The 25,460-nt window shown below is 37.7% G+C and overlaps 1 protein-coding gene and 1 long non-coding RNA gene across 7 annotated transcripts in view; both read left to right on the top strand.

Annotated features, from left to right (window-relative positions):
- The window catches only part of LOC147575507 (uncharacterized), a 299,228-nt gene that overhangs the window by 135,564 nt on the left and 138,204 nt on the right, over positions 1–25,460 (top strand). The window lies entirely within an intron of this gene.
- Positions 1–25,460, top strand: part of ARHGAP28 (Rho GTPase activating protein 28) — a 196,520-nt gene that overhangs the window by 101,903 nt on the left and 69,157 nt on the right. For all 6 annotated transcript variants that reach the window (XM_086682497.1, XM_086682496.1, XM_086682498.1 and 3 more), the window contains 2 exons: positions 5,441–5,643; positions 14,742–14,959. In XM_086682497.1, coding sequence (XP_086538623.1) covers positions 5,441–5,643; positions 14,742–14,959 — 421 coding nt within the window. The remainder of the gene's footprint in view (positions 1–5,440; positions 5,644–14,741; positions 14,960–25,460) is intronic.

Below are 25,460 nucleotides of genomic sequence, written 5' to 3'. Positions count from 1 at the left end.
CACATCACCACCTCACATAAAAATACTTCATTTTATTTTTATGCAAATCTCAAAAATTTCCCAGAATTCTAGCATTTTCGCATGTATTTCCCCCACTGTGCCTCTTGTTTTTTAAACTCACATTTGTTGGGTATTTTTGTGTTCTAAATGTACACATGTGCTAACTTATTTAGTCCTCGCAGCGGCCCTGTGACAAAGTGCCCCATGAAGCTGCTCCCTGCTCTGCTCAACTGTGTATCTGCTAGATTGGAGGTAGCCCTATTGTGGCCCTCCTAGATCGCAGGAGTCTGCACTGCCCTCCTCAGTGGTCCGACCCTGCCCGTAGCGGTGATCCGGTTCTCCCTGAACTCACTATGTATGGGTCTTTGTGTTCCAGGTCGGTGCCCCCTTCCTCATCCTCATGTAGGATTTTTCCATTTAATGTTACAGATTATTTCCTCACACTACTATCTCAGTATTTAAGCAGCCAACTTAAAATTTTTTTTTCAATTTTTAAGAGTTCTGATAAAAGTTACCATATTAACTTTTTTTTTTTTTTTTTTTTTTTTTTTTTTTAGAGAGAGAGAGTGTGTGAGTGGGGAGAGGGGACAGAGGGAGAGAGAGAGAGAGGAGGGGATCTTTTTAAAAAAATATGTTTTAGTGTTTATTTTTTGAGAGAGAAAGCGTGAGTAAGCAGGGGAGGGGCAGAGACAGAGGGACACAGATCTGATGTGTGGGGCTCAATCCCACAAACCATGAGATCATGACCTGAGCCAAAGTTGGACACCTAACCGACTGAGCCACCCAGGTGCTCCAGAGATGGAGAGAAAATCTTAAGGTCTCTCTTAAGGTTGATACCACAACCCTGAGATCATGGCATGAGCTGAAATCAAGAGTCGGATGCTCATCCGAGTCACCCAGGCACTGCCGCTCTTAACCATTTTTTTTTAATTTTTTTTTCCCCTTAATGTTTATTTATTTTTGAGGCAGAGAGAGACAGAGCATGAATGGGGGAGGGTCAGAGAGAGAGGGAGACACAGAATGTGAAACAGGCTCCAGGTTCCGAGCTGTCCGCACAAAGCCCGACACGGGGCTCGAACCCACAGACCGTGAGATCATGACCCGAGCTGAAGTTGGACGCTCAACTGACTGAGCCAGCCAGGCACCCCAACCATTTTTTAAGCATATAGCTAGCTCAGTGGTATCAAGTATATTCACATTGTTGTGCAACTACCTCTACTATCCCTCTCCAGAACTCTTTTTCTCTTGTAAAACTGAAACTCTATACTCGTTAAACAAAAATTCCCCATTTCCTCATCCCCACAGAGCCCAGAAAGCACCACTCTGCTATTTGTCTCTATGATTTTGACTTCTGTACATACCTCTTATTAATGGAATCATACAGCATTTGTCTTGTGACTGGCTTATTTCACTTAGGATAATGTCCTCAAGGTTTAGTCATGTGATAGCATGTATCAGAATTTCCTTCTTTTTTAAGGCTGAATAATATTTTATTATATGTATAGACCACATTCACTTATCCATTCATCTGTCAAAGTTGCTTCCACCTTATGGCTATCAGGAATAACACTGCTATTAGCACAGTGTACGGATTTCTCTTTAAGACCCTGATTCAATTCTTTTGGGTATATATACCTAGGAGTGGAATTACTGCATCAAATGGTAATTCTATGTGTAATTTTTTGAGGAACTGCCATACTGTTGTCCACAGAAACTCGACTTACCAACAGTGAACAAGGGTTCCATTTTCTCCACATTCTTGCCAACACTTGATTTCTCTTTTTTTTTGGTAGTAGCCATCCTAGTGGGTGTGAGCAGCCAACTTTTTACACCTTCTCTGTCATCATCTTAGATACTTTTCCAAAGCTAACTTTTACTATATGTACTTTTAGTTGAAATATAGTTGACATACAATATTATATGAGTTTGAGGTGTCCATCATAGTGATTTGACATTTATATATTTATAACATTTACAAAAATTCTTCCCATGATAACTGTAGTCACTATCTGCCACCATACAGTATTATTACAATATTATTGACTATATTCCCCTTGCTGTACTTTTCATCCCTGTGATTTATTTTATAACTGGAATTTTATGTCTCTTAATGTCCTTCAGCTGTTTCACCCATGGTCGTAGTCTCCTCCCCTCTGGCAACCATCAGTTCTCTGTATTTAAGAGTCTGTTTTGTTGTTAGTTGTTCATTTGTTTTGTTTTTTAGATTCCACATATAAGTGAAATCCTATGGTATTTGTCTTTCTCTGATTTATTTCACTTAGCATAATAATCTCTAGGTCCATTCATGTTGTTGAAACGGCAAGATTTTGTTCTTTTTAAGTCTCAGTAATATTCCATATTGTGTGTGTGTGTGTGCATGTGTACATATATACATCACGTTCTGTATCCATTCATCATATCAATGGACACTTAGGTTGCTTCCATATCTTGGCTATTATAAATAATGCTGCAATAAATATAGGGGTGCATATATCTTTTTGAATTAGTGTTTTCATTTTCTTCATGTAAATACCCAGAAGTAGAATTACTGGATTGTATAGTATTCTTATTTTAAAAATTTTGAAGAATCTTCACACTGTTTTTTGTAGCGGCTTCACCAGTGTACATTCTCACCAACAGTACACAGGCATTCCTTTTTCTCCACGTCCTTGTCAAAACTTGTTATTTCTTGTCTTTTTGAAACTAGCCACTGTGACTGGTGTCAGATGTCAAAATGGTGTCACTCATTTTGGTTTTGATTTGCATTTCCCTGATGATTAACAATGTTGAGCATCTTTTGATGTGTCTGTTGGCTATTTGTATGTCTTCTTTGGAAAAGTGTCTATTTAGGTCATCTGCCCATTTAAAAAAAATTTTTTAACGTTTATTCATTTTTGAGAGACAGAGAGAGACAGAGCATGAGCGGGGAAGGGGTAGAGAGAGGGAGACACAGAATCTGAAACAGGCTCCAGGCTCCGAGCCATCAGCACAGAGCCTGACACGGGACTGGAACTCACGAACTGCGAGATCATGGCCTGAGCCAAAGTCAGACAGTCAACTGACTGAGCCACCCAGGTGCCCCATCGTCTGTCCATTTTTAGTTGGACTTTTTTTTGGTATTGAGTTTTATGAGTTTTTATATATTTTGGATTTTAACCCTTTGTGTAGCCACACACCAGCAGACTCTAAGCCAAGGGTAGATGATGGTCTGGCAAGGCTAAAAGAGTGACTTAGAGACAGAGATCAAGACATAGGTTTATTTGGGGAACTTACATACAGGAAATCCAGAAGTGGCCAACTGGACAAAGCATCCACTTCTGGAATCCACATGCAATAAGTTTTTATAGTGTAGCAACTAGTCTAGCAACTATCTGTAGCCCTTCCCTTCTGTGCACAGCCAGTGTTCCAAGGAGATTGAGGCCTAGCATCCAGACATTCTTTGTTACAAGGGAGATATTGGGTTGGCCACCATTGGATCTCCTAACCTTGAATACTGAACAACATGTTCTTCTACCTATTCTGTTTGATGGGAATATAAAAGGAGGATAGGATCTCTGCATTCTCAAGATAGTGATTAACACAGACATCCAGGGTGTGCTTGCACAAACAGCCTTCTAGTATGTACCATACACCCCTTACCACATACATCATTTGCAAATAACTTCTCCCATTCAGTAGATTGCCTTTTTGTTTTGTTAATTGTTTCCTTCACTGTCCAAAAGATTTTAGTTAGATGGAGTCACAATTGTTTATTTTTGCTTTTGTTGCCCTTGCCTGAGGAGACACATTGAAAAGAATACTACTAAGACTGATGTCTAAGAGTTTGCTGCCTATGTTTTCCTTTAGGAGTTTTATGGTTTCAGGTCTTACATTTAAGTCTTTAATCCATTTTGAGTTTATTTTCATGTCTGGTGTAAGCAGGTGGTTCACTTTTATCCTTTTGCATGTACCTGTCTAATTTTCCCAACACCATTTATTAAAGAGACTCTCTTTTCCCCATTGTGTATATTCTTGCCTCTTTTGTCATAGATTAACTGACCATGTGAGTGTGGGCTTATTTCTGGGCTCTCTATTTTGTTTCGTTGATCTACGTGTCTTGTTGTGCCAGTACCATACTGTTTTCATTACTATAGCTTTGTAATGTAATTTGAAATCTGCAATCATGATACTTCCAACTTGTTCTTTCTCAAGATTTCTTTGTCTCTTTGAGATCTCTAAAATTCCATAAAAAATTTAGGATTATTTGTTCTTGTTTTGTGAAAAATACTATTGTTATTTTGACAGGGATTATGTTGAATTTTTGGATTGCTTGGGTAGTGTGGCCATTTTTACAATATTGATTCTTCCAATCCATGAACATGGTGTATGTTTCTATTTATTTGGGTCATCTTCAACTTCTCTCATCAGTGTCATATAGTTTTCAGAGTAGGGGTCTTTCACCTTCTTGGTGAAATTTACTTCTAGGTCTTTTATTCTTTTTGATGCATGTGTAAATAGGATTGTTTACTTAATTTCTCTTTCTGCTAGTTCATTATTAGTGTATAGAAATACAACAGATTTCAGCATGTAAATTTTGTATCCTGCAGCTTTATTGAATTCTTGTGTTAATTCTAATAGTTTTTCATGGTATTTTGGGGGTTTTCTATATATAGTATCATGTCATCTGCAAATACTGACAGTTTTACATCTTTCTTACTAATTTAGAAGCATCTTATATCTTTTTCTTATCTGATTTCTGTGGCTAGAACTTCCAGTACTATATTGAATATAAGTATGAGAGTGGACATTCTGGTTTGCTCCTGATCTTAGTGGGAAAACTTTCAGCTTTTTACCATTGAGTATGATGTTAGCTGTGGGTTTGTCATATCTGGACTTTATTATTATGTTCCCTCTATATTTTTCTGAGAAGTTTTATCATGAGTGGATGTTGAATTTTGTCAAATGCTTTTTCTGCATCTATTGAGATGATCATATGGTTTATATCCTTTATTTTGCTAATGTGATATATCCTGTGATTGATTTGCAGATATTGAGCCACTCTTGAATCTCTGGAATAAATCCTACTTGGTGGTGAATGATTTTTTTAATGGATTGTTGAATTCAGTTTGCTAATAATCTGTTGAGGATTTTGCATCTGTATTCATCAGAGATATTGCCCTAAACTCTATGCTTTGGCCAATACAAGTAACTGCATGCTTTGTAAGTGTGTGAAAATTATAAAAAGTATTATCACGGTGATTCCTACATGGCCAGAGAATCATTATGAATTATAGGGAATAAAAAAGAAGGGCCACCACTGAGTGGAGATTATTCTCTCAAAGCCCTCTCTATCACACTTAACTCTATTTCTCCATTGATTTTAAACATAAATTTTATTTCATGATTTGTAACATTAAAAGACACTAATTTTTATTAACAACAGATATTGTTCTTTCCTCAGAAAATCTATTCCTCGCTGCCGAAGAATTAACAGAATGCTCTCCAATGAGTCCCTACATTCGCCTGCATTTAACCGTTCCAACTCACAAGCCTCCATAGACAGCACCTCCATGGAGGACTTCTTGCGGGAAATAGAAAGCATTAAAGAGAGTAGCATGAGAGCACAGGAAGAGCAGATACCAGCTGAGGTCAAGCCTGTGGATGGTAAGGTGTTGGATCTGTCTTCCCGTGTGTTTACTATCTTTCTTCATATGTCTTGTTGTGTTCGCAGATGGAAATCATTCTAGTAGTAGTTTAACAAATGAAATCAGTAGAATTTGGCATATCAGCTACAAGCTCCCACTCATTTATATCTGTTGGACTGGCTCATGGTGGCTTCTATAAACAGTGACATGTCCTAACAAGAAGAGCTGTCAACATCCAAGACACATGAAGGAAAATACCTTTTATTCTTCATCCCTTTTTTCAAACTAGCTAGCTATCTGTATTAAAAAAACATGAGTTCATACTCATAACCTTCCATTCCAATTCACCACCACAAGATTTGTTGTTGCCTTCTTCTTTTTTTTTTTCTGTATTTATAACTCCTCCAATAATGAGACACCTGGTTTCTACTAACATTTCCTTAAACCTAGAGTACACAGAAAATATTTTCAGGTTTGCTAACCTAAACTTCTACAAAAAACATACTTATTAACTAGACTTTCGTATTTATTTACGGATTTTTCCCCTTGAGCTATGCACACCGAACTTTAAGTGTACAATTCAGTGATGTTTGACTGATGCTAACTTTGTAGCCTCACATTAATCAAGAAAGATAACATTTCAGTCAACTCAGAAAATGTCTTCATGCTTTTCCCCAATCTTGTCACTCCCATGACTTCTGTTCTCTGGCCAGAAGCAACCATGATTCTGATGTTCTTGTTTCATAGATTAGTTTGGGGTTTCACTTTTTTTTTTAATATATTTTTTTAATGTTTGTTATTATTTTTGAGAGAGAGACAGAGAGAGAGCAGGGGAGGGGCAGAGAGAGAGGGAGACACAGAATCCGAAGCAGGCTCCAGGCTCTGAGCTGTCAGCACAGAGCCCAACGCGGGGCTCGAACTCACAAACTGTGAGATCATGACCTGAGCCGAAGTTAGCCGCTTAACCGACTGAGCCACTCAACCGACTGAGCCACTCAGGTGCCCTGGGGTTTTGCTTCTATCACTTCTTTCGCTGAACATAGTGTTTTTGAGATTCATCTGGTGTATCAGTAGTTCCTCTTCTTTTATTACTGGGCAGTTTGTATTCGTTTCCTAGGGCTGCTGTAACAAAGTACCCCAAAACCCCGTGGCTTAAAACAGCAGAAATTTACTTTCTTGCAGTTGTGGAGACTGGAAGTCAAGGTGTCAGCAGCTTCTCTGTTCCGTTCCTTTCTCTTAGCTTCCGGTGGTGCATGCAACTCCTGCTATAGGCAACAGCGCTTGGTACTGTTGTAGGTGTGTAACATCTACACATGTTGTACCACCATCAATACAGCACTGTTTATATGAACATACATTTTTTTTATTGTGGAACAATTTAAAACATATAGAAAAACTGCAAATACAACTTAAATAACCTTCTTTTTGGTCTGGAGCCATTTGACCATTTGAAAGTAACTTGCCAACTGCCCCTGTTACTCACAAGTACCTTAGGTTTTTAGATCTATAGAATATATCTAAGATATAATGTATGTATATTATATGTTTTAATTTTGTAAAATATATATACACATACACATACACTTTTGTCTATTCTGTCAGTTATGGATAGGAAGTTGGTAAAATCTCCAACTCTAATGATTGTGGATTATGGATTTGTCTGTGTGTGTGTGTGTGTGCGTGCACGTGTGTGTGTGCGCAGCTGTTCTGTATATAGTGACAGTATAACTACTGAAATGAAGAAATTATTATTATTTTTTTAAAATGTTTATTTACTTTTGAGAGAGGCACAGGCACAGGCAGGGAAGGGGCAGAGAGAGAGAGAGGGAGACACAGAATTTGAAGCAGGCTCCAGGCTCTGAGCTGTCAGCACAGAGTCCAATGCAGGGCTCGAACCCATGAACCGTGAGATCATGATCTGAGCCAAAGTCAGTCACTCAACCGACTGAGCCACCCAGGTGTCCCAAGAAATTATTTTTGATACGTCACTGTTATCCAATCCTGACTGCATTTAAATGTTGGTATATTTCCTATATTATCTTTTATAACAAAAGAATCCAGTTCAGAATCACTTGTTGTACTTCATTGCCATGTTTCTTTTGTTTCTTTACATCTAGAATGGTTTCTCAGGGATTTTATATATATATATATATATATATATATACACACACACACACACACACACACACACACACACACACACATATATATAATGTATATACATACATACACATATATACATATATGACCTTGAAGCTTTTGAAGATTATAGGCTATTTTGTAGAATATTCCTCTGTTTGGATTTGTCTGGTGTTTCCTGATGATTCAGATTCAGGCTCTGCATCTTTGCAGATCATGATGCTGTCTGTATTATTTTCATTGCATCCTATCAGGTGGCATATAGTTTTGATTTTCCCATTAATGATGATGTCTACTTGAATCACTTCAGGTGGTATTAACAAGGTCTCTCCCTGTGAAGTTACTACTTTCATCTTTGTGATCAATAAATATTTTGTGGAAATCAAAACCACATTCAGATACCACCTCACACCAGTCAGAGTGGCTAAAAGGAACAAATCAGGAGACTATAGATGCTGAAGAGGATGTGGAGAAACGGGAATCCTCTTGGTGGGAATGCAAACTGGTGCAGCCGCTCTGGAAAACAGTGTGGAGGCCTCAAAGCATTAAAAATAGACCTACCCTATGACCCAGCAATAGCACTGCTAGGAATTTACCCAAGGAATACAGGAGTACTGATGCATAGGGGCACTTGTACCCCAATGTTTATAGCAGCACTTTCAACAACAGCCAAATTATGGAAAGAGCCTAAATGTCCATCAACTGATGAATGGATAAAGAACTTGTGGTTTATATACACAATGGAATACTATGTGGCAATGAGAAAGAATGAAATCTGGCCCTTTGTAGCAATGTGGATGGAACTGGAGAGTGTGATGCTAAGTGAAATAAGTCATACAGAGAAAGACAGACACCATATGTTTTCACTCTTAATGTGGATCCTGAGAAACTTAACAGAAGACCATGGGGGAGGAGAAGGAGAAAAAAAAAAAAAGTTAGAGAGGGAGAGAGCCAAAACATAAGAGAGTGTTAAAAACTGAGAACAAACTTAGGGTAGATAGGGGGTGGGAGGGAAGGGGGGGGTGGGTGATGGGTATTGAGGAGGGCACCTGTAGGGATGAGCACTGGGTGTTGTATGGAAACCAATTTGACAATAAATTTCATATTAAAAAAATAAAAATAAAAAATAAATATTTTGTGGAAAAAATATTCTATATCAAGCTGTCAAATTATTTCTTTTTTATGTTTTATTATTTATTTTTTGAGAGAGACAGAGACAGAGCATGAGCAGGGGAGGGGCAGAGAGAGACAGAGACATAGAATCTGAAGCAGGCTCCAGGCTCTGAGTTGTCAGCACAGAGCCCAATGTGGGGCTCAGACTCACGAACCATGAGATCATGACCTGAGCTGAAGTCAGAAGCTTAAGCAACTGAGCCACCCAGGTGCCCCATATTATTTTTTTATATCAGAATGGGCTCCTGGTTTATTTAGTGTGTTATTTGTTAGTGGGTTATCTTTTACTATAATCTGTTTTGATATTGAAAGTGTTCCATATTTGATCTGGAAATCAGCTAGGTTAATTCTACTTTTCCTTCTGTATTTGTGATTCCCTTCTTAGACAGTGGCTTCCACTATTTTACATATATATATTTATTTGATTAATCCCTCTCTATGTTATCAATTTCCCCTCTCCTTTTCATAGTTGCCCTGCTCATCCCACTTGGGCTAACATCCCTGCTCCTCTGCATAAATGACTGCCTTGCTGTGCTCTAACTAATATCTTTAGGCTTTAAGACTTAATTTTGAGGGAAGAAGTAGCCATATGTCTTTTAAAGAAATCAAATCTGAATGTTTAACATTTCCACTACTTTTCTTATTTTGTTTTTTTATGTTTATTTGTTTTTGAGAGAGAGAGAGCAGGGGAGGGGCAGAGAGAGAGGGAGACACAGAATCTGAAGCAGGCTCAGGCTCTGAGCTGTCAGCACAGAGCCCAACGCAGGGCTCAGATTCCCGAACCATAAGCTGAAGTCAGGTGCTTAACTGACTGAGCCACTCAGGTGCCCCTCCACTACTTCTTTTTTGTATATCCAGTATCCGTCTGACATCTTTTCCCTTTACCCTAAAGAGCTTCCTTTAGCATATATTACAGAGCAAGTTTGCTGGTGATACATTTCTTAGTTTTCATTCATGTGATAATGACTATTTTACCTTTGTTCTTGAAGGATATTTTTGCTAGACATATAATTATTGGTTGACAGGTTTTTATTTTCATTCAGGATTTTTTAAACATCATCTTACTATGTTCTGATCTTCACTGCTTCTAATAAGGGCTCAGTGCCTTCATATTGTTCCTTCCCTATATGTAATATGTTCTCTTTGACTGCTTTCAAATTTTCTCTCTTTGGTTTTCAGCAGGTTCTCTTTAGGATGCCTAAGTGCAGTTTTCTATTGTATTTGACCTACTTTGTATTAGTTAAGCTAACTGGTTTTTCAACAAATTTTGGAAACTTTGGATATTATTTCTTCAAATATGTTTTTTTCTTCACTACTCTCTCTCTTTTCTGAAACTCAAAGTATACATATATTATAATACTTAACCATTCCCAATAGGTCCCTTGGTCTCTGTTTTAAATATTTTAAAATATTTTTCTCTCTTTCAGATTGAATAATTTCTACTGATTTCATCTTCAAGTTTACCAGTTCTTTCTTTTAAAGTCTCTAATACACCATTAAGCCTTTACAGCAATTTTTAAAATTTAATATGTTTTAATTTTATAATTTGAATTTTAGATTTTTTTAGTTTCATTTTTTTTTTCATTTCTTTGCTGGAATTAATTATTCCCTCATGATAATTTTTTCCTTAAAGTCCTTGTCCAACTTCAGAGTCCTCTCAGAGTCACTTTTTATTGATGACCTTTTCTCTTGACAAATTAGTCTGTTTTTTTTTTGTTTTCCTTTTTATTATATCCTACCTATTGTAACATCATTGAGAATGTAATATTATAACATTGTTGATATCTTTCAGAGACTCTGTATCCCATTATCTTCATCTAAAGAGAGTTAATTTTATAGCAATTTTCATAGATTGGACTCATCCTCACAACACCATCTTTTCTGCTCTATGCACTCTCTGTAACCTTGCTCATTTATTTTAGCCCTTTTGGCTGCTGTTTTTCAATAGGATGCTGGAGTCTCAATATGCCTTTTTGGTTTAATGTTTAGTTAAGGATTTGATTAGAGTTTGTGCAGATTTTGGAGCTCTGTCCTGTGTGGCTCCCTCCTAACAGGAATGTGCCCCTCACTTTCCAGCCGTCCTAGTAATAATCCCTTATTGCATCCCCTGACTCTTCAAATAAATAAGACTGTGGTTTTCAGTTGTGTTCTACCCCTGGTGTAATGTAGGGATTGGGAAAGGACTCAGTTGAAAAGTTGTATAGATACAAATCTCACACAGTACATTTTCTTGTATCAAAATTTAATTATTTTTCAGTTTCTGCCTACACTTGGTTCTTCTCCATTACCCTCAAATAGTTATTTTATGTACTTAGTTCAGAGTTCATAACTGTTATACGCAGAACTGTTATTTCTCTATGAGCTACTCTATTTTACTAGAAAATTTTATTCCCTTTTTGGTATCTTTCTCTAACAAAGTTACTAACTAGGTGGATTTTTAGTACAGAATGGTATGTGTGACAGCTACATTCAGTTTTGAAAGTTGATGTTTTGCATTCTTCATTTTCTCACTTAGAATAATTAAATATTTCAACTGGGATTTAATTAATTCAACAAATATATGTACCTGCTTCTCACAGGCATTGCAAAATGTTGGTGTTAGAGTTATAAACAAAGGCAGAAATGCCCTGCTCTAATGGAGCTTATAACCTAGGAGGAAAAAAATAACTAATGAAATGATATAACTAGATGTCTGTTGGGAGAAAAGTTATCTGAAGAAAAAGACACACAGCAGGATTAGGATGGGTAACAGTGGGCCCGACTAATTGAAGGATTCAGGAAAAAAAGACTTCATTGAGAAAGAAATATATAAATTGAGATCTAAAAGATTGAATGGACAATTATTAGGAGTCCAAATAGAAGGGTTGGCATGTCCAAAGGCCTTGTAACAAAATATATAATGGGGCTTTTTGGGGCTTTTGAGGAACCAAACATAGACAAGTACTGTCAGTGAGGGGAGAATGAAGAGAGCATGGTACACGCTGTGGCCGGAAAGGCCAACAGCTTCATGTCCTGTGGGCCATGTGAAGGATTTTATTTATTTTGCTTATTTTTTTATTTTTTTAAAGGTAGGCTTCACTCCCTGTGCGGAGCCCAGTGCAGGGCTTGAACTCACAACCCTGAGATCAAGACAGGAGCTGAGATTAAGTGTCAGATGCTTAACTGACTGAGCCACCCAGGCGGCCCAAGTGTTTTATTCTTAATCCCAAGAGCAAGGAAGAACTGTGACCTTTCAGGAAAGGGCTTCTATTTGCATTTGGAAAGGTCTGATTTAGTTACAATATGGATCATGGATTGGAGGGGTGAATCAAGAATGGGAAGAAAAACTGGGAGGCAACTGCAGTAGTTCAGGTGAGAGATGATGGTAGTTTGGGCCAAGGTCAGAGCAGAAGACAAATAAAAGTGGAAATTTTTGAGAAATAATAAGGAATTAATATCAAAAGGACTTGATTATAGGAATGCCTGGGTGGCTCGTTTGGTTGAGCATCCGACTTTGGCTCGGGTCAAGGTTTGTGAGTTCAAGCCCCATATTGGGCTCTCTGTGCTCAGAGCAGAACCCACTCTGTCCCCCTCCTCTCTCTGCCCTTCCCCTGCTTGCGCTTTCTCTCTCAAAAATAAATAAATATTAAAAAAAAGGACTTGGTGACATATTGGATTTGTGTGTAAAGGAGGGAGATGTCAACAACATGCCCTAGGTTAGTTACTTTGCTAAATTAGATGGACGGTGGGTTTCACTTACTGAAATGTGGAATACTGAAAGAGGCCTAGAGTTGGGAACGAAGAATATGTGTTCAGGTTTGAACTTGTTGAGTGTGGTGTGCGACTGATAGAGTCAAGTAACTGTTGAGTAGGTAGTTGAATAGATAGATGTAGCTGAAATTCAAAGGAGTATTCTATGTGAAAGTTATACATTTGGTAACTGGAGGAATGAGCACAGGATTGTGATTCCATAATTCAGCAATGTTACAGGAGTAATATTGATTTCGAAGACATTTCTTTCCTGTGGAAAATATATGTTCTGCAGATTCTGTAGTCTGAGTCCAAGGATTTAGATCATCTTCACCCCAGTGTCTGTTAATTCTAACTCCTTCCATCTACTCTTTCATTACTGCTTACAGAGTTGGAGGGGAAAAAATCCAAATTCTAAAACTTTCATATTGAACTATATTTGTAAATTTTGTCTTAAAAAAATGAAAATCTTATCTGTGGCCTAAGTAAAAGACAATTTCCAAGTCATAACTGACTAATTTAAAATGTTTATTATTTTGGATCAGAGCTGCTAAGTTTATGTTTACCTTTGCATTTTCTGTTAAAGGGATAACTTATAAAGCAAATGAATAAACATACACACACACACACACACACACACACACACACAAAATAACCAAAAAAAAAAAAAAAAAAAAATTGCCTCGCTGAGAAGTTCCTGTAAAGTGCATTTAGAAGGCTTTGTTTATGTGATACAATAATGTGAGCAGGGTCCAAGCCTCTTAGACTGATGATTTGACAGGCTATTTGCAAATCAGTTTGATCTGCTCTTTAAACAAATCTCAATTCAGGTAATGCCTGTTTAGCATAGTTCCCGGAAATGTATCTGTAGTGGATTTTCTGTTCCATGATGTTGTTATTCTTAATTTTTTTTATTTCTGCACATGTAATTTTCAATATCAGTTAACCGTCATTATGATGAATTTTAAACTTTTTAATTGACTTCTGAAAAAAAGGAAAGATTACTTACCTAATGTTCAGACTATGTAGAAAAGAGAATGAGTATCTATTGAATTCATGCTCTGTTCCAGATTCTTTGCCATCTATCATGAATAAATTGATACAACAATCATCATAGCCACCTAGTACATCTTGTTACCTCCATTTTGCCAACAAAACAGAAGCCTAGAGATATCTAAAAACTTTCCAAAGCTGTTTGCCTAGTAAATGGTGTCATTGGGATTTGAACCAGCATTTGAGTGATTGAAAAACCTTTTCCTACCCCACTAAGCCATTCTTATTCTATTATGGTTTTAGTTTTTATAATTTTATCATTGTTTGAAATTGGAAGTCCAGATATGGCTTAGATTTAACTTTCTGGCAAGGAAAATTACCTTACTAAATAGGCCAATTAACCTTACTCTCTCAGAAAATACTTTAAAATTTGACTTACTTAAAAAATGTCATACAGACTTTTCATTAATTCCTGTAGGCCTTTCCCACAATTACCCTGGAAAAAAGGATGGTGTTTTTTTTTTAATTGAGGTATAGTCGACATATAACATTAGTTTCAGGTGTACAACATAATGATTTGATATCTGTATACATTGCAGAGTGATCACCACAATAAGTCTTGTTTATATCCATCACCATAGTTACAGAATTTTTTTTTCTTACAATGACAATGTTTAAGATCTGTCTTAGCAACTTTCAAATATGCAGTACAGTATTATTAACTATTATTGTCACCATGCTGTACATGACATCCTCATGACTTTTTTATTTTATAACTGGGAGTTTGTACCTTTTGCTCCCTTCACTCATTTCACCTACCTCTGTATCTGTGAGCTTGCGTGTGTGTGTGTGTGTGTGTGTGTGTGTGTGTGTGTGTGTGTTTTAAAGATTTCACATAGAAGTGGTATCATATGGTGTTTGTCTTTGTCTGATTTATTTCACCTAACTTGCCCTCAGGGTCCAAGATTGGTCTTAATATAGTGTTTACTATTTATTCACTGATATGCACAGGCCTATAGATATACATGCCATCTAATTAAATGGAGAATGTTCTGACCTTTCCTTGGTAATGTTATTTGACAGAAGGAGAACTCGAAGCAGAGTGGTTGCAAGATGTGGGTTTATCAACCTTGATCTCGGGTAATGAAGAGGAGGATGGCAAAGCCTTGCTCTCTACGCTGACTCGAACCCAAGCAGCTGCAGTGAAAAAGAGATACAATACTTACACTCAAACCATGAGAAAAAAGAACAAGCAATCTGTTAGGGATGTCAGAGACATCTTTGGAGTCAGCGAATCTCCTGTAAGTAATGAACTTGGCTCAAAAGTTTTGCTTTGATTTAGGAGCGATGGGGAGAACGTGAAAAAAAATATTAGAAAAAGTTGGCCATTCTCTTTTAGAGAAAACTAAAGCAGACAGAAGAGTGCAAATTTTACAACTTTGAAACTTAAGCGATCATTCCTTCTCCTACAGCAGCCTCCCTCAACACTTTTTTATTCTTTCTTGGTTGAGTTGGAGAATATCTTACTTGGTAATGGAGCAAATCTTTATAGATGGGATACACAGAGCCTTTACTTAAATCTAACACTGAATGGAAATTCTGTGGACAGGCAAAGGAGCCCCAGAGAAGTGGGCCCAAAGTATTCTAAGCAAGTTCAGGTAGTTAATTTTAAATGGAGGTTGGAGTGGGAGAGTGAGTAGGGTAGCCTTTATGTTCAAATTAAAATGGTAAAAAGTGAAAGATGCCAACATTAATTAAGTGGGCAAGAGAGTGATTCAAAAAACCATAAGGGAAGCATCACATGTTTTCTGAGAAATGGCTAGTTGAAATTCCAGCTTACTCTTAGCAATTCCATGGCCACAAATTTTACTTCTGATGGTGTTAGTCATGTTCTCCTATTGCTAGGACGGTTTTGCTGCTAGCTCTGCCTTACCACTCATTTATTTATTCACTCATTGCATCACTGAAATCAATAACTGCATTATTGATGCAACAAATACTTACTGGATACATTCTCTGTGCAAGATCCTATATTAGGCTCTATGCAAATAGGATTCTCAAATTTGGGGGATAATTAGTCTGTAGAAAAAAAACTGGATATTCTGCAGTTACAGAGAGTTGCCTGGGGCAAGTTAGTTAATCACTCTGATTTACATTTCTTATCTGTTTAATTGTAATATCAATAATGACATAAATTAAAACTTCAAGGATATTTGGGTAGGAGGCTTGGTTGAAGGCACCCTCCACTTTGAGTTACTTTAGGTTTTCTGTAAGTCCAGTCTTCTCTTAGATATATTCATCACACTGGGTAGTTGCCAGGGTAGCTCACATTTCCAGGTTAACCTTTGCATTTGTGTTAATAATGCCCTAGAATAGCAGTGTCCTTGAGAACTTTCTAGTGATGGAAATAAATGATCTAATTCTGTGCTGTCCAATATGGGTAGCTAGAGTGTGTCCAATGTGTAGCTAGTGTAAGGAACTGAAATTTTAATTTTGTTTAATCTTAATTAATTTAAATCTAAATCATCACAGATGGCTTGCAGCTAATGTACTGAGCAGTACAGTTCTAGAATCTTCTGTTGTACATAATTATATACCTGAGGCAGTGCATTTTGAGTTCTGTGCTGATCGAACTTTCAGTCTAGCTGAAACCCGTACCTTTTTGGAAGTGATATTTTCTGTTGCTGTAGTTGAGTCAAGGTAACACCCACAACTTGAAGCAAGGGCTTCAGCCATGTGAGTCCTGGCCAAGGTGCCTATGAAAGAAAAGGTTTACCCTGCTGGTTTAAATTCCCTAAGTCATTTCACATGTATGTCCCAGATCGTCTTCAGAGAATCCTAACAACTTGACCTACATGCATCCTTTCTTATTTCTGTTTCCAACTACTTCAGGCTAAGATTTTTGCTCTTCCCTAGCAAATTGCAAAACAGTTAACTAACTATAGCTTCTCCGAATCCTGCAGGTACTGAAGAAAGTGCATTCAGTGTGTCTTTAGGTTTCCAAAAACTTAGGACTCCTAGATGCATAGAAACAGTGGTCTTCCCACAGACCCTAAAGGGAAGTATAAAGTGGACACTTACTCATTGGGGCTTTAAGTACAAAAAGAAACGAAAGATCTGTTACTTCTCCATAACGTGCAGGTGCAGGAAACCGGTGTTTAACTCCAGCAAAGACAGAGAAAGGACCATATTTGTGGTAAATAAAGGGAATGCTCCCCCGGGGCTCTTCCCCCTGCCCACCTTCCTCTTCTCCCTTCCAGTCTTGCTGCTGAAGCCCCAGTTCTGAAGTGAATAGAGAATGGGTGTGCAACAGGGAGAGTGGTTGAAAAGAAATCCATACATTCTAGGGAGCAGAGGTCTTTGTGCTGTCCATAGAAGCGCAGCACCTGGAAGTCAGTGAAAGCCTGGCATTACAAAATTCAGATTGTTCTTCATAAAAAATACATAAATCTAGCGTTTTAAAAAAAATATGGTAAGTTTACAGGTCTATCAGGCCTAATAAACATCTTCACAGACTTTCTTCCTAAAAAAAAAAAAAAAAAAATCAGCATCTGCTTCTGCAAGTAGACTTGGAAGTTTCTTAGAAAAGTACCTAAACTTTTAAAATTTCCTATCTGAATTTGACAGCATAAATACCAATTCATCCCTCCCTCCTTCTCTTGCCCAAAGTATCTGTCAGCCCTGGTCTGTCTCTCTCAATGTCTCCCCCTCCTTCACTTCCCCTGTCTCTATAGGCCTCTCTCTCTCTCTGTCTCCCCCCCCCCCCACCACCACATGTCCTCTCCTACGCTGTTTCTTTCTTTGTCATCATTTACGTACATTAATAGAAAATCACCTAAAGTTTCCATTTCATTTTCTTAACGAAGATTTAACATTATAAGTGTCATAAGGTAATTTTGCATTTATCTTAGGCATGTGAATCTGACCCCGTGTACTTACCTAGTGAAGATATAAATTCAGAAATTTAAAAGATAGATATGTAGATTACACTCCTCTTTTCTTAATGTATTTTGCACACTGAATCCCATGCTCAGAATAATTTGCCTCCAGAATTTTGGAGCTACTCGTTCATTATCTTCTCTCGTGTACTGTTGGTCTGTGGGAAGCACAGTATCTCCAGCCATGAGGAATGAGTTCCTTTATATACAAATGTGGAAGTTTTTTGAACTTTATGTTTATTGTCGGAACCTTGCAATTTCACCAGTTTTACCTTTTGAAAACATTCATCCTAGTCACCGCTAAAAGAGCTCTTTCAATATGAGAGCTCATTCATTCTTCAGGTTCTGCATATTGCCTTCTAACATTTAAAACCAGTATTTATTCCCTTCCTTTTGTCACTTATCTCCTTCTGGAACTCCCGTTAGATGATTGTTGCATTGTTTGGATTGAACCTCAGTATCTCTTAAATGTTCTCTTGTTATTCCGGGCTTGGTTTTGTGTGTATCTGTGGCTGTCCTTTCCACTTCATTTTTTTATATCCGTAACTGACTGTAATACCATAATACCATCGTATATTCATGGTGGTATCAATACTTCTGCCTTTCATTAATTAAAAAAAAATTAACAGCTGTATTGTTAATTTGCTGAGGCATCTCCTTTCCCCTGACTTCCTCTTTATTTTAGTGATCTGTTCTTGTTTCTTGGCTGCAATAGCCCTAAACCTTAAATTCCAAAAATTCCAAGGTGGTCTTCTTTTCCTTGAATTACTGTTTTCTTCAGGGTCATCTGCTTACTTTTGGCATCATTACATTACTATTGTTCAGTTGATTTTGGATATTTGGGTGTTAATTCCTATTAATGCAGGGCTAGGTTGATTGATTGATTGATTGATTGATGAGTATAGGTAATGACTGTATATTTCCTATGCAGTTACGTAGACTTATTTTCTCCCTAAAACTCTCCTAGTGGATAACAGTCTGGACCTGTGTGAGTGGTGAAATGTGTCAGTCAGCTGTCACACTTCACTTTAAAGACACACAAATATAGTATCAATGCAAAAGTAATGATAATCTTAAAGAATTACATTTTTTTTTTTTTTTTTTTTTTTTTTTTTTTTTTTTTTGCTTTTCAGGCAAGCTTAACTTGCCTTTTTATACTCCTGTGTTCTTTCAGAAGGCCCCAATGAAGGGCAATTTAACTTTCTGTCCAGGACCACTATACCAGGACACACCCCCCCCCCCCGACCCCGCCCTGCCAAAGCAAGTGGTCATGTTGTCAACAAGAGGACACTTGTTGGGTTTTATCCTGGAATCGCATTTAGCTGCTGCCCGCTGTTCAGTGTTAGAGGGAGGGAAGCTCTCCTGGCTGCTTTGTTCAGAAAAACATTCTTCGGTCACTTTGGCCATTGGCCTCTGAATTGGGGATGCCTTACTGCTCTCTTTATTCTCAATGTTGATTATGTGTTTTTTTTCTAGATGAGTGTTTATCTTCTATATGTTTTTCTCTTGTAACTTTTTTCAGGCCGAGGTTTCCCTCTACCCTTATCAAGCCATTCTTGCTTGCTTTTTATCTTCCAGGAACATCCAACAATTTCTGTTCTGCTAATGGAAATGTTTAGTGGTTTCTAGATCTCCTCTTTGAAAAAGGTATCTCTTTTGACACTTTGAGTGATTTGTGGGGGGAGGAGAAAGCAGTATGTTCATTTTGCTATCTTGACCCAGTTCTGTGCTGATTCTTCAGTAATATTTGTTCCTTCCAAAAAATTTGTTTTTCCTTATTATAAAAATAGTACATAATCTTTACTGGAAACTTAGGAAATATGAACAAGCAAGGTGAAAAATGACTATTTCTATGGGCCCAAATAAAATTTTATGATTTAATTAAATATCCAATAAATAAAGTTTTCAGTGGAATTCTAACTGTAAAGGAATAAAATATTTAACCCCTGTGTTAGTAGAGCTATTATGCACTAAATCACAAATACTAAATCAGCCTCTGGATGTATGTGACAGGATCTGCAGTACTGTTCATCATGAGCAGAATTCTGGGACCCAAATATATTTGTTTCTAATATTTAGAAGATGTGAATCAAACGTTCCTTTCAGTAACACATTTAATTGAGTAAAATAGTCAGCCTAATTTATTTCCAATTTCATAATTGATAAACAACTAGTCAGAGGTGGGACTGACATAATTGTGTAAATATAGTCATGCACCCTGTTTTTAAAAACTTGATTATATCACCTGTATATACATTTCTGTTACTACATGTAACAGAAAACCCAAGAAATCATGAGTTGTACAAATACAGGTGTATTTTTCTCTCTTTAAGAAGGTAAGGTAGGTGTTCCTTTGCAGTAGCATGGATCCATCTTCCTCCTGTCTTCCTATTTTGTCATTCATATGCAACCTTCATCCTTCTGCTTACAAGTTGGCCCGGCTACTTCTAGCACTATATCCATGGTCCTGGAACTTGTACCATCTTACTATGTCTCCCCAACCTTAGTGTCCTGGAAATCTTACTCTGTAGAATTCCAGTACCTTTCATTGCCCGGAAATGTTTTATGATCATCCTTAGCTTCAAAAGAGCCTAAGAAATTGACCTTTTTTAGTTGGACACAAAAGTCCCTGAAAAAGAAAAAAAAAAATCAGGATCCTGTTAAGGAAGGCAGGTGACTGGATTTGGAGTAAACAGCTGACAATATACTCCACAGAGACCAGAGTGTCTGTCATTGTGCCCCGAATGTAGTGGGCTCTCAGTGTTGGCTGATGGATGGCTACATGCGGTGATCAGTGCACAGCAGGCAAATCTATGGATGTCCCCACACGTCTGTGTGAATGGACACATGTCATGCAGAGCTCATGACTGAATGCACAATGACACTGGGGAGAAGATACCTGAATAAAAATGCACTTTCATTTTTCTCAATAGCCAGATGATTTTTGTTGTATCCCAGCTCCTCTTTTGGAAATGATCCTGGATGAAGAAGTGATATCAGCAATTCCCTGCAGAAATGGTCAACTGATAAGATAAAGCAAGGGGACTTGAAAGTAAGGAGGTTAGAAAAAGTAATTATTTCAAGGCAGTCGGGAGAACTTGAGCAAAATGCCTACTTGCCTTCTCACAAAGAAGGAAACAAAGACTCTTAAATTCAGGAATGAATAATTAAATAGTTAAATCCACAAATAACTCCGTGGCTTGTCTGCACCTCGAGTAACAAAACCACAGCTGCAGTTCCAGCCCCAGCCAGAAGTCAAAATGTCAGCAGGGTCATCAGCTAAACTTTGGTTCTTTTTGCTGAACACGTAGTGGAAGACCTTCTGCTACTCTCCATGTATCTGTCAATATTAATTTAGTTCTCTACATATGAAATACTTGACGTTTCAGTTATTTTCTACAGGTAGATATTTTGTTGGGGGACAGCACCGTAACATCTTCAATGTGTAACAGGAGGTGGGGAAAGTGCACTATCTAGCACAGGAGGTAAACACCTTTCATTGGAGCCCACCTTGTCTATCTTAGTACAAAGTTTCAAAAAGGGCTAACTTGAGCTCATCACTGCCAATGAAGTGATCTCAGTGGAAGGCCTGTGCCATCATCTGTACCATTTGGCCTAAGGCCTAGGTCATCTTACTGAAGTGAGATGCCCAGAGTAGGAGACGTAGAAAGACGTGGAGTTATTGACATCTGCCTCCACTTGGACTCATGGCAGCAGAAATTTATGGTGAGAGACTTTCCTCTGGTATGACTCATGTTTCCTTCTCTTTAGCTCTACTTTTTTTTTTCCTTCCTAGTAGAGGAAGAGGGATTCTTTTGCTGTTTTAAGAATGACCCTTGTACCATTTTTGATCTGATGAATAATGATGCTGATGATGATCTTTAGTTTCTGTACAGTTTATTTTCATTTTATACATACTTTATGTAGGACATTCTGTCTGGATCTCAAAAAATTGTCCTAATACAGGCTAGCCCTTTGTCGCTTGCAAATGCTGCTTAAGGATTTGGATGTGGCCCAATGTTCTGGCTGCTCCTCTGTTGCCTGAGGGTAGGTCAAGTTCTGGAGGAGGAATGTGGTTAGCTGGAGCTGGGAGCAATCCCATTTTGTAGATTTTGTCTCTAATTGTTTTTCCCTCCAATTTCATTATATTTCTCATAGAAGTGTTAACTCCGTTTAGTCAGAAGTCTTTACTTTTTCTGTTGAGCTGGCAGCAAGTGTCCTCAGGTTTTAGATTGTTCCTGAATTACAGGGAGTTTTACATACCTTACTTCCAACCAGGACACTTGATCTGAGTTGTGATTCCTCTCTGTCTGCCCCTGACTCCTCAGACCACCAGAGGAGGGGCATGTAGAATAGACACTAGTGTTTTCAAATGATGGATTTCTATGAGGTTTCACCCTAGCTGACTCTATCTTCTCTTTTAATCGCCTCCTCTTTACCCTGTAGGTAAGGGAGGGATTCCCACCCTAGGGTTATAGGGGTGGCTTGACACCTGACAATGGACAGAGAAGGTCAACAGCAATTTATTGTCACATGTTCTCACAGCTTGGGTTAGGAGGACACCAGACACCACACAGAGCTACATGTGGGGTGCACTTGGGAACAGAGTGAATAACCAAGGGTTGTAGCAAGCAGGCTGTATAGTATCAAGAGAGCACGGCTCCCCTTGGTTCCCATGGGAGGATGTGATTGGCTTGTTTGAATAATTCCACAGGCTGATGGGGAACTGAAAGCCACTACTGAAGGATAAGCAGGAATTGTGTCTGGCCTCCTGGATAAGGAGCATTGTTCTGCTAGGGGACCTTATATAAGGGAGCAGAGTGGGACGGAGGCTTGTACTTAGACCATTTATGGCCCTTCTGCTTTTACCAGGTGTCAAGGCAGCACGTAAGAGAGGCTTATTTGAAGTCTTACTTGCCACACTTAACACACCATCCTAACCATGGGCTCCCGTGATTGTCTAGGCTTATTTTGTTTCTTTTCCCTTTTTTCACTATTTTTTTTTATTTCAATTCCTGGAAGGTCTTATCACCTTTTAAAGGTGAATCAAGGGGCAACTGTGGTGCCGAACAATCGAAGAAATCTAGCAGTAAGACGGAAGAGGACATTAAAGTTTTATTCCAGGCCCTGCTCTGAACTACTGAGCAGTTTATAGAATGAGAAAGGGAGTACCATTCTTTCTCCCAGGAGGATGGTGAGGGCTAACATAGCAGAATGACTACAGAGAACAGTAAAAATATTAATTCGCATAATCGTACGTATTACAAACTGTTACAGCTTCTTAGCAGATTGTACCTTTTATCCTTTGAGCGAATCTGGCAAGAAATCTCTCTGGATACTAAATTTTCATACCTAAAAACTTAAACCCTACATTGAGGAGGGAACCTGTTGGAATGGGCACTGGGTGTTATATGGAAACCAATTTGACAATAAGTTATATTCACTATAAAATAAATAAATAAATAAATAAATAAACAAACAAACATTAAAAAAAGAATTTAAAAAAATAAAAACTTAAATCCTAAATTGGTGAGTATCAAAGTGCTAGGCCCTAAATTAATTTTTCAGAAATTTTTAAATATTAATGTTTGCTTTTTCATATAGTGCTAATGTTGAGAAGTTTGATTTCTCTCTACATCTTATTTTGTATCCTTTCATTTTTGCATTTCTGGAAGCCTTTTGCATTTATCTTTTTTTTGATGTTTTGTTTTTATTTTTGAGAGAGAGCATGTACATGTATGCGTGCAAGCAGGGGAGGGGCAGAGAAGAAGGGGGACAGAGGATCTGTGCGGACAGCAGAGAACACTTTGCGGGGCTCAGACTCATGAATCCTGAGATCATGGCCTGTCAACTGATTGAGCCACCCAGGTGCCCCTTAAATTTATCTTTAGTGTTAGAAACCTGAACTGCCATTAGGATATGAAATCTTTTTTTTTTTCATCATGATCAGCGCTCAGCTTTTTGTTTCTGAAAAACATTACTTTTCTTTCAGTTATGACCATTCTCTTCCCAGAATTTCTTTAATTATTTCATCATTTCCATTTTCTCTATTCTTCCTTTTATTGCCTCTATATTAAACTTCTATATTTCTTAAATTGTTATATTTCCTTGTCTTTTTTTTCTGTTCTGTATGCTAGTAGATTTTGTCTATGTCATTTTGTAAATCCCTGATTCTCCTTTTAGCCATGAGTGGTTATAATGTAGCCTCTATTGATTTTTTAATTCAGTAGTCATACTGCTAATTGACAAGAACTCCTTTTTCACTCACTTCCCTTTATTTTTATAGTTACTCCTGACTTATGGTTGCAATATTTTCTCAAATATTTCTGAAATTAATTCATTTTAAGCCTTTTCCCTTTTCTCAATTCTTTTTCACAGAATGTTTATCACGGTACCTTTTTAGAATGTTTTTTTTTTTTTCTCCACGAGTGACTTTTTCCTAACATTGATTTTCTCCGGTGCCTGATGGTTCTTAGTGATTGACTTATATTTATTAATGGACTAGATTGACTAATTAATTACTTAGGATATGTCATTGCTGTATGATTTCTCTGCCATGATATAGATATTTACCCAAAGGACTCTTTATCGAATAAGAAGGCTGATTTCGGGTACTGTGTAAGTGAGTAAGGTATGTGAACGTTGTGTGAATGGGAGTTAGTTTCACTGTATATATGGGTGAGTATGCATGCTCATGTGTGCATGTGCACATGCGCGCGCACACACACACACACACACACACACACACACACATGCAAGCATACACCAAAGGGAGAAGTGGTAAATGATTTCATTTCTTGCTATCCAAGACAAAACTGATGTTTTCCCATTATTCTCCCTTTCATGTCTTTCATGGTGGCCCAGAGTAACCTGATACTGAGGTCTGTTTTAGTTCTGATCCCAGACTACTACCCATGGCAGGTGGTTCACTGGACCCAGAGTGCTTGTAGCTGCTGCCTGCTGTTCAGTGTAAAGGGAGCTTTTGGGAGGTCTGTCTGGCCTCTCCATTGACAAAACATTTTATGATAAATTATTGCAGCTGTTCCGCTAGGGCCCCATCCTACCCTTTCTAATTTTCACACTGAGGTTACTTGGTTGTCTGTTTGCTTTTTGTAGATTTATCTTTTCCTTGCCAGCAGTGTTGTTTTATGCTGTTCTTAGGCTAAAATCTGTGCCATTATGAAATACGTTATTTATGTTTTATTCCCCAGGAATTTCTAACAATTTCTCACCTGTTACTAGTACACCTTGTTGGTTTCCAGTGCCATTTGGAGCTGGTCTTACAATCCCGTTCTCTAATTCTGAGTGATTGGGAGTGGTGTGCCCTCAGTCCTCTGTGCTGACCTGGCTTCTTGTATTGCCTCATTAGCATTGTTTTCACTTCAAAACAGATGTATGTTTTTCTTATGAATATAATGCGTACACTTTTGGGGGAAAATTAGAAAATATGGAAAAGCAAGATGAAAAATAACAGTTTCTGAAGTTTCATGTAGAAGTTTATGATTTCACTATTATCCAGTGTGTTTAATTTGGCACAATGTTGCTTCAATCATAGAATAGAAGAATTACATCTTATTTGGGGGAATGCCATTATATCACAAGTGCTGCTAAAAATCTTAGAGCATATGCACAAAGCTTATAATGCCATCGATCACAATTGGAATAGTCTCCAAATATACTTGCTGCATAATGAAAATCAGAGCTTTTATAATATTCAGTGAATGGGAATGAAATGTTTGGTTCAGTCACGTGTATTTGTGAGACCATCAATCTACTGTATTTCCAGTTTCTTAATTGAAAAAAAAACTGACTACTTTTGCTGATTTATAAGTCATTACCAAAAGTCATAAAGTCTGATTTTAAA

This window comes from Puma concolor, chromosome D3 (assembly GCF_028749965.1).
Source record: "Puma concolor isolate L17-30 chromosome D3, mPumCon1.1.hap2, whole genome shotgun sequence".
Lineage (NCBI taxonomy): Eukaryota > Metazoa > Chordata > Mammalia > Carnivora > Felidae > Puma > Puma concolor.
The sequence above is the reverse complement of the archived record's forward strand: the minus strand, read 5'-3'. Positions and strand labels throughout refer to the sequence as shown.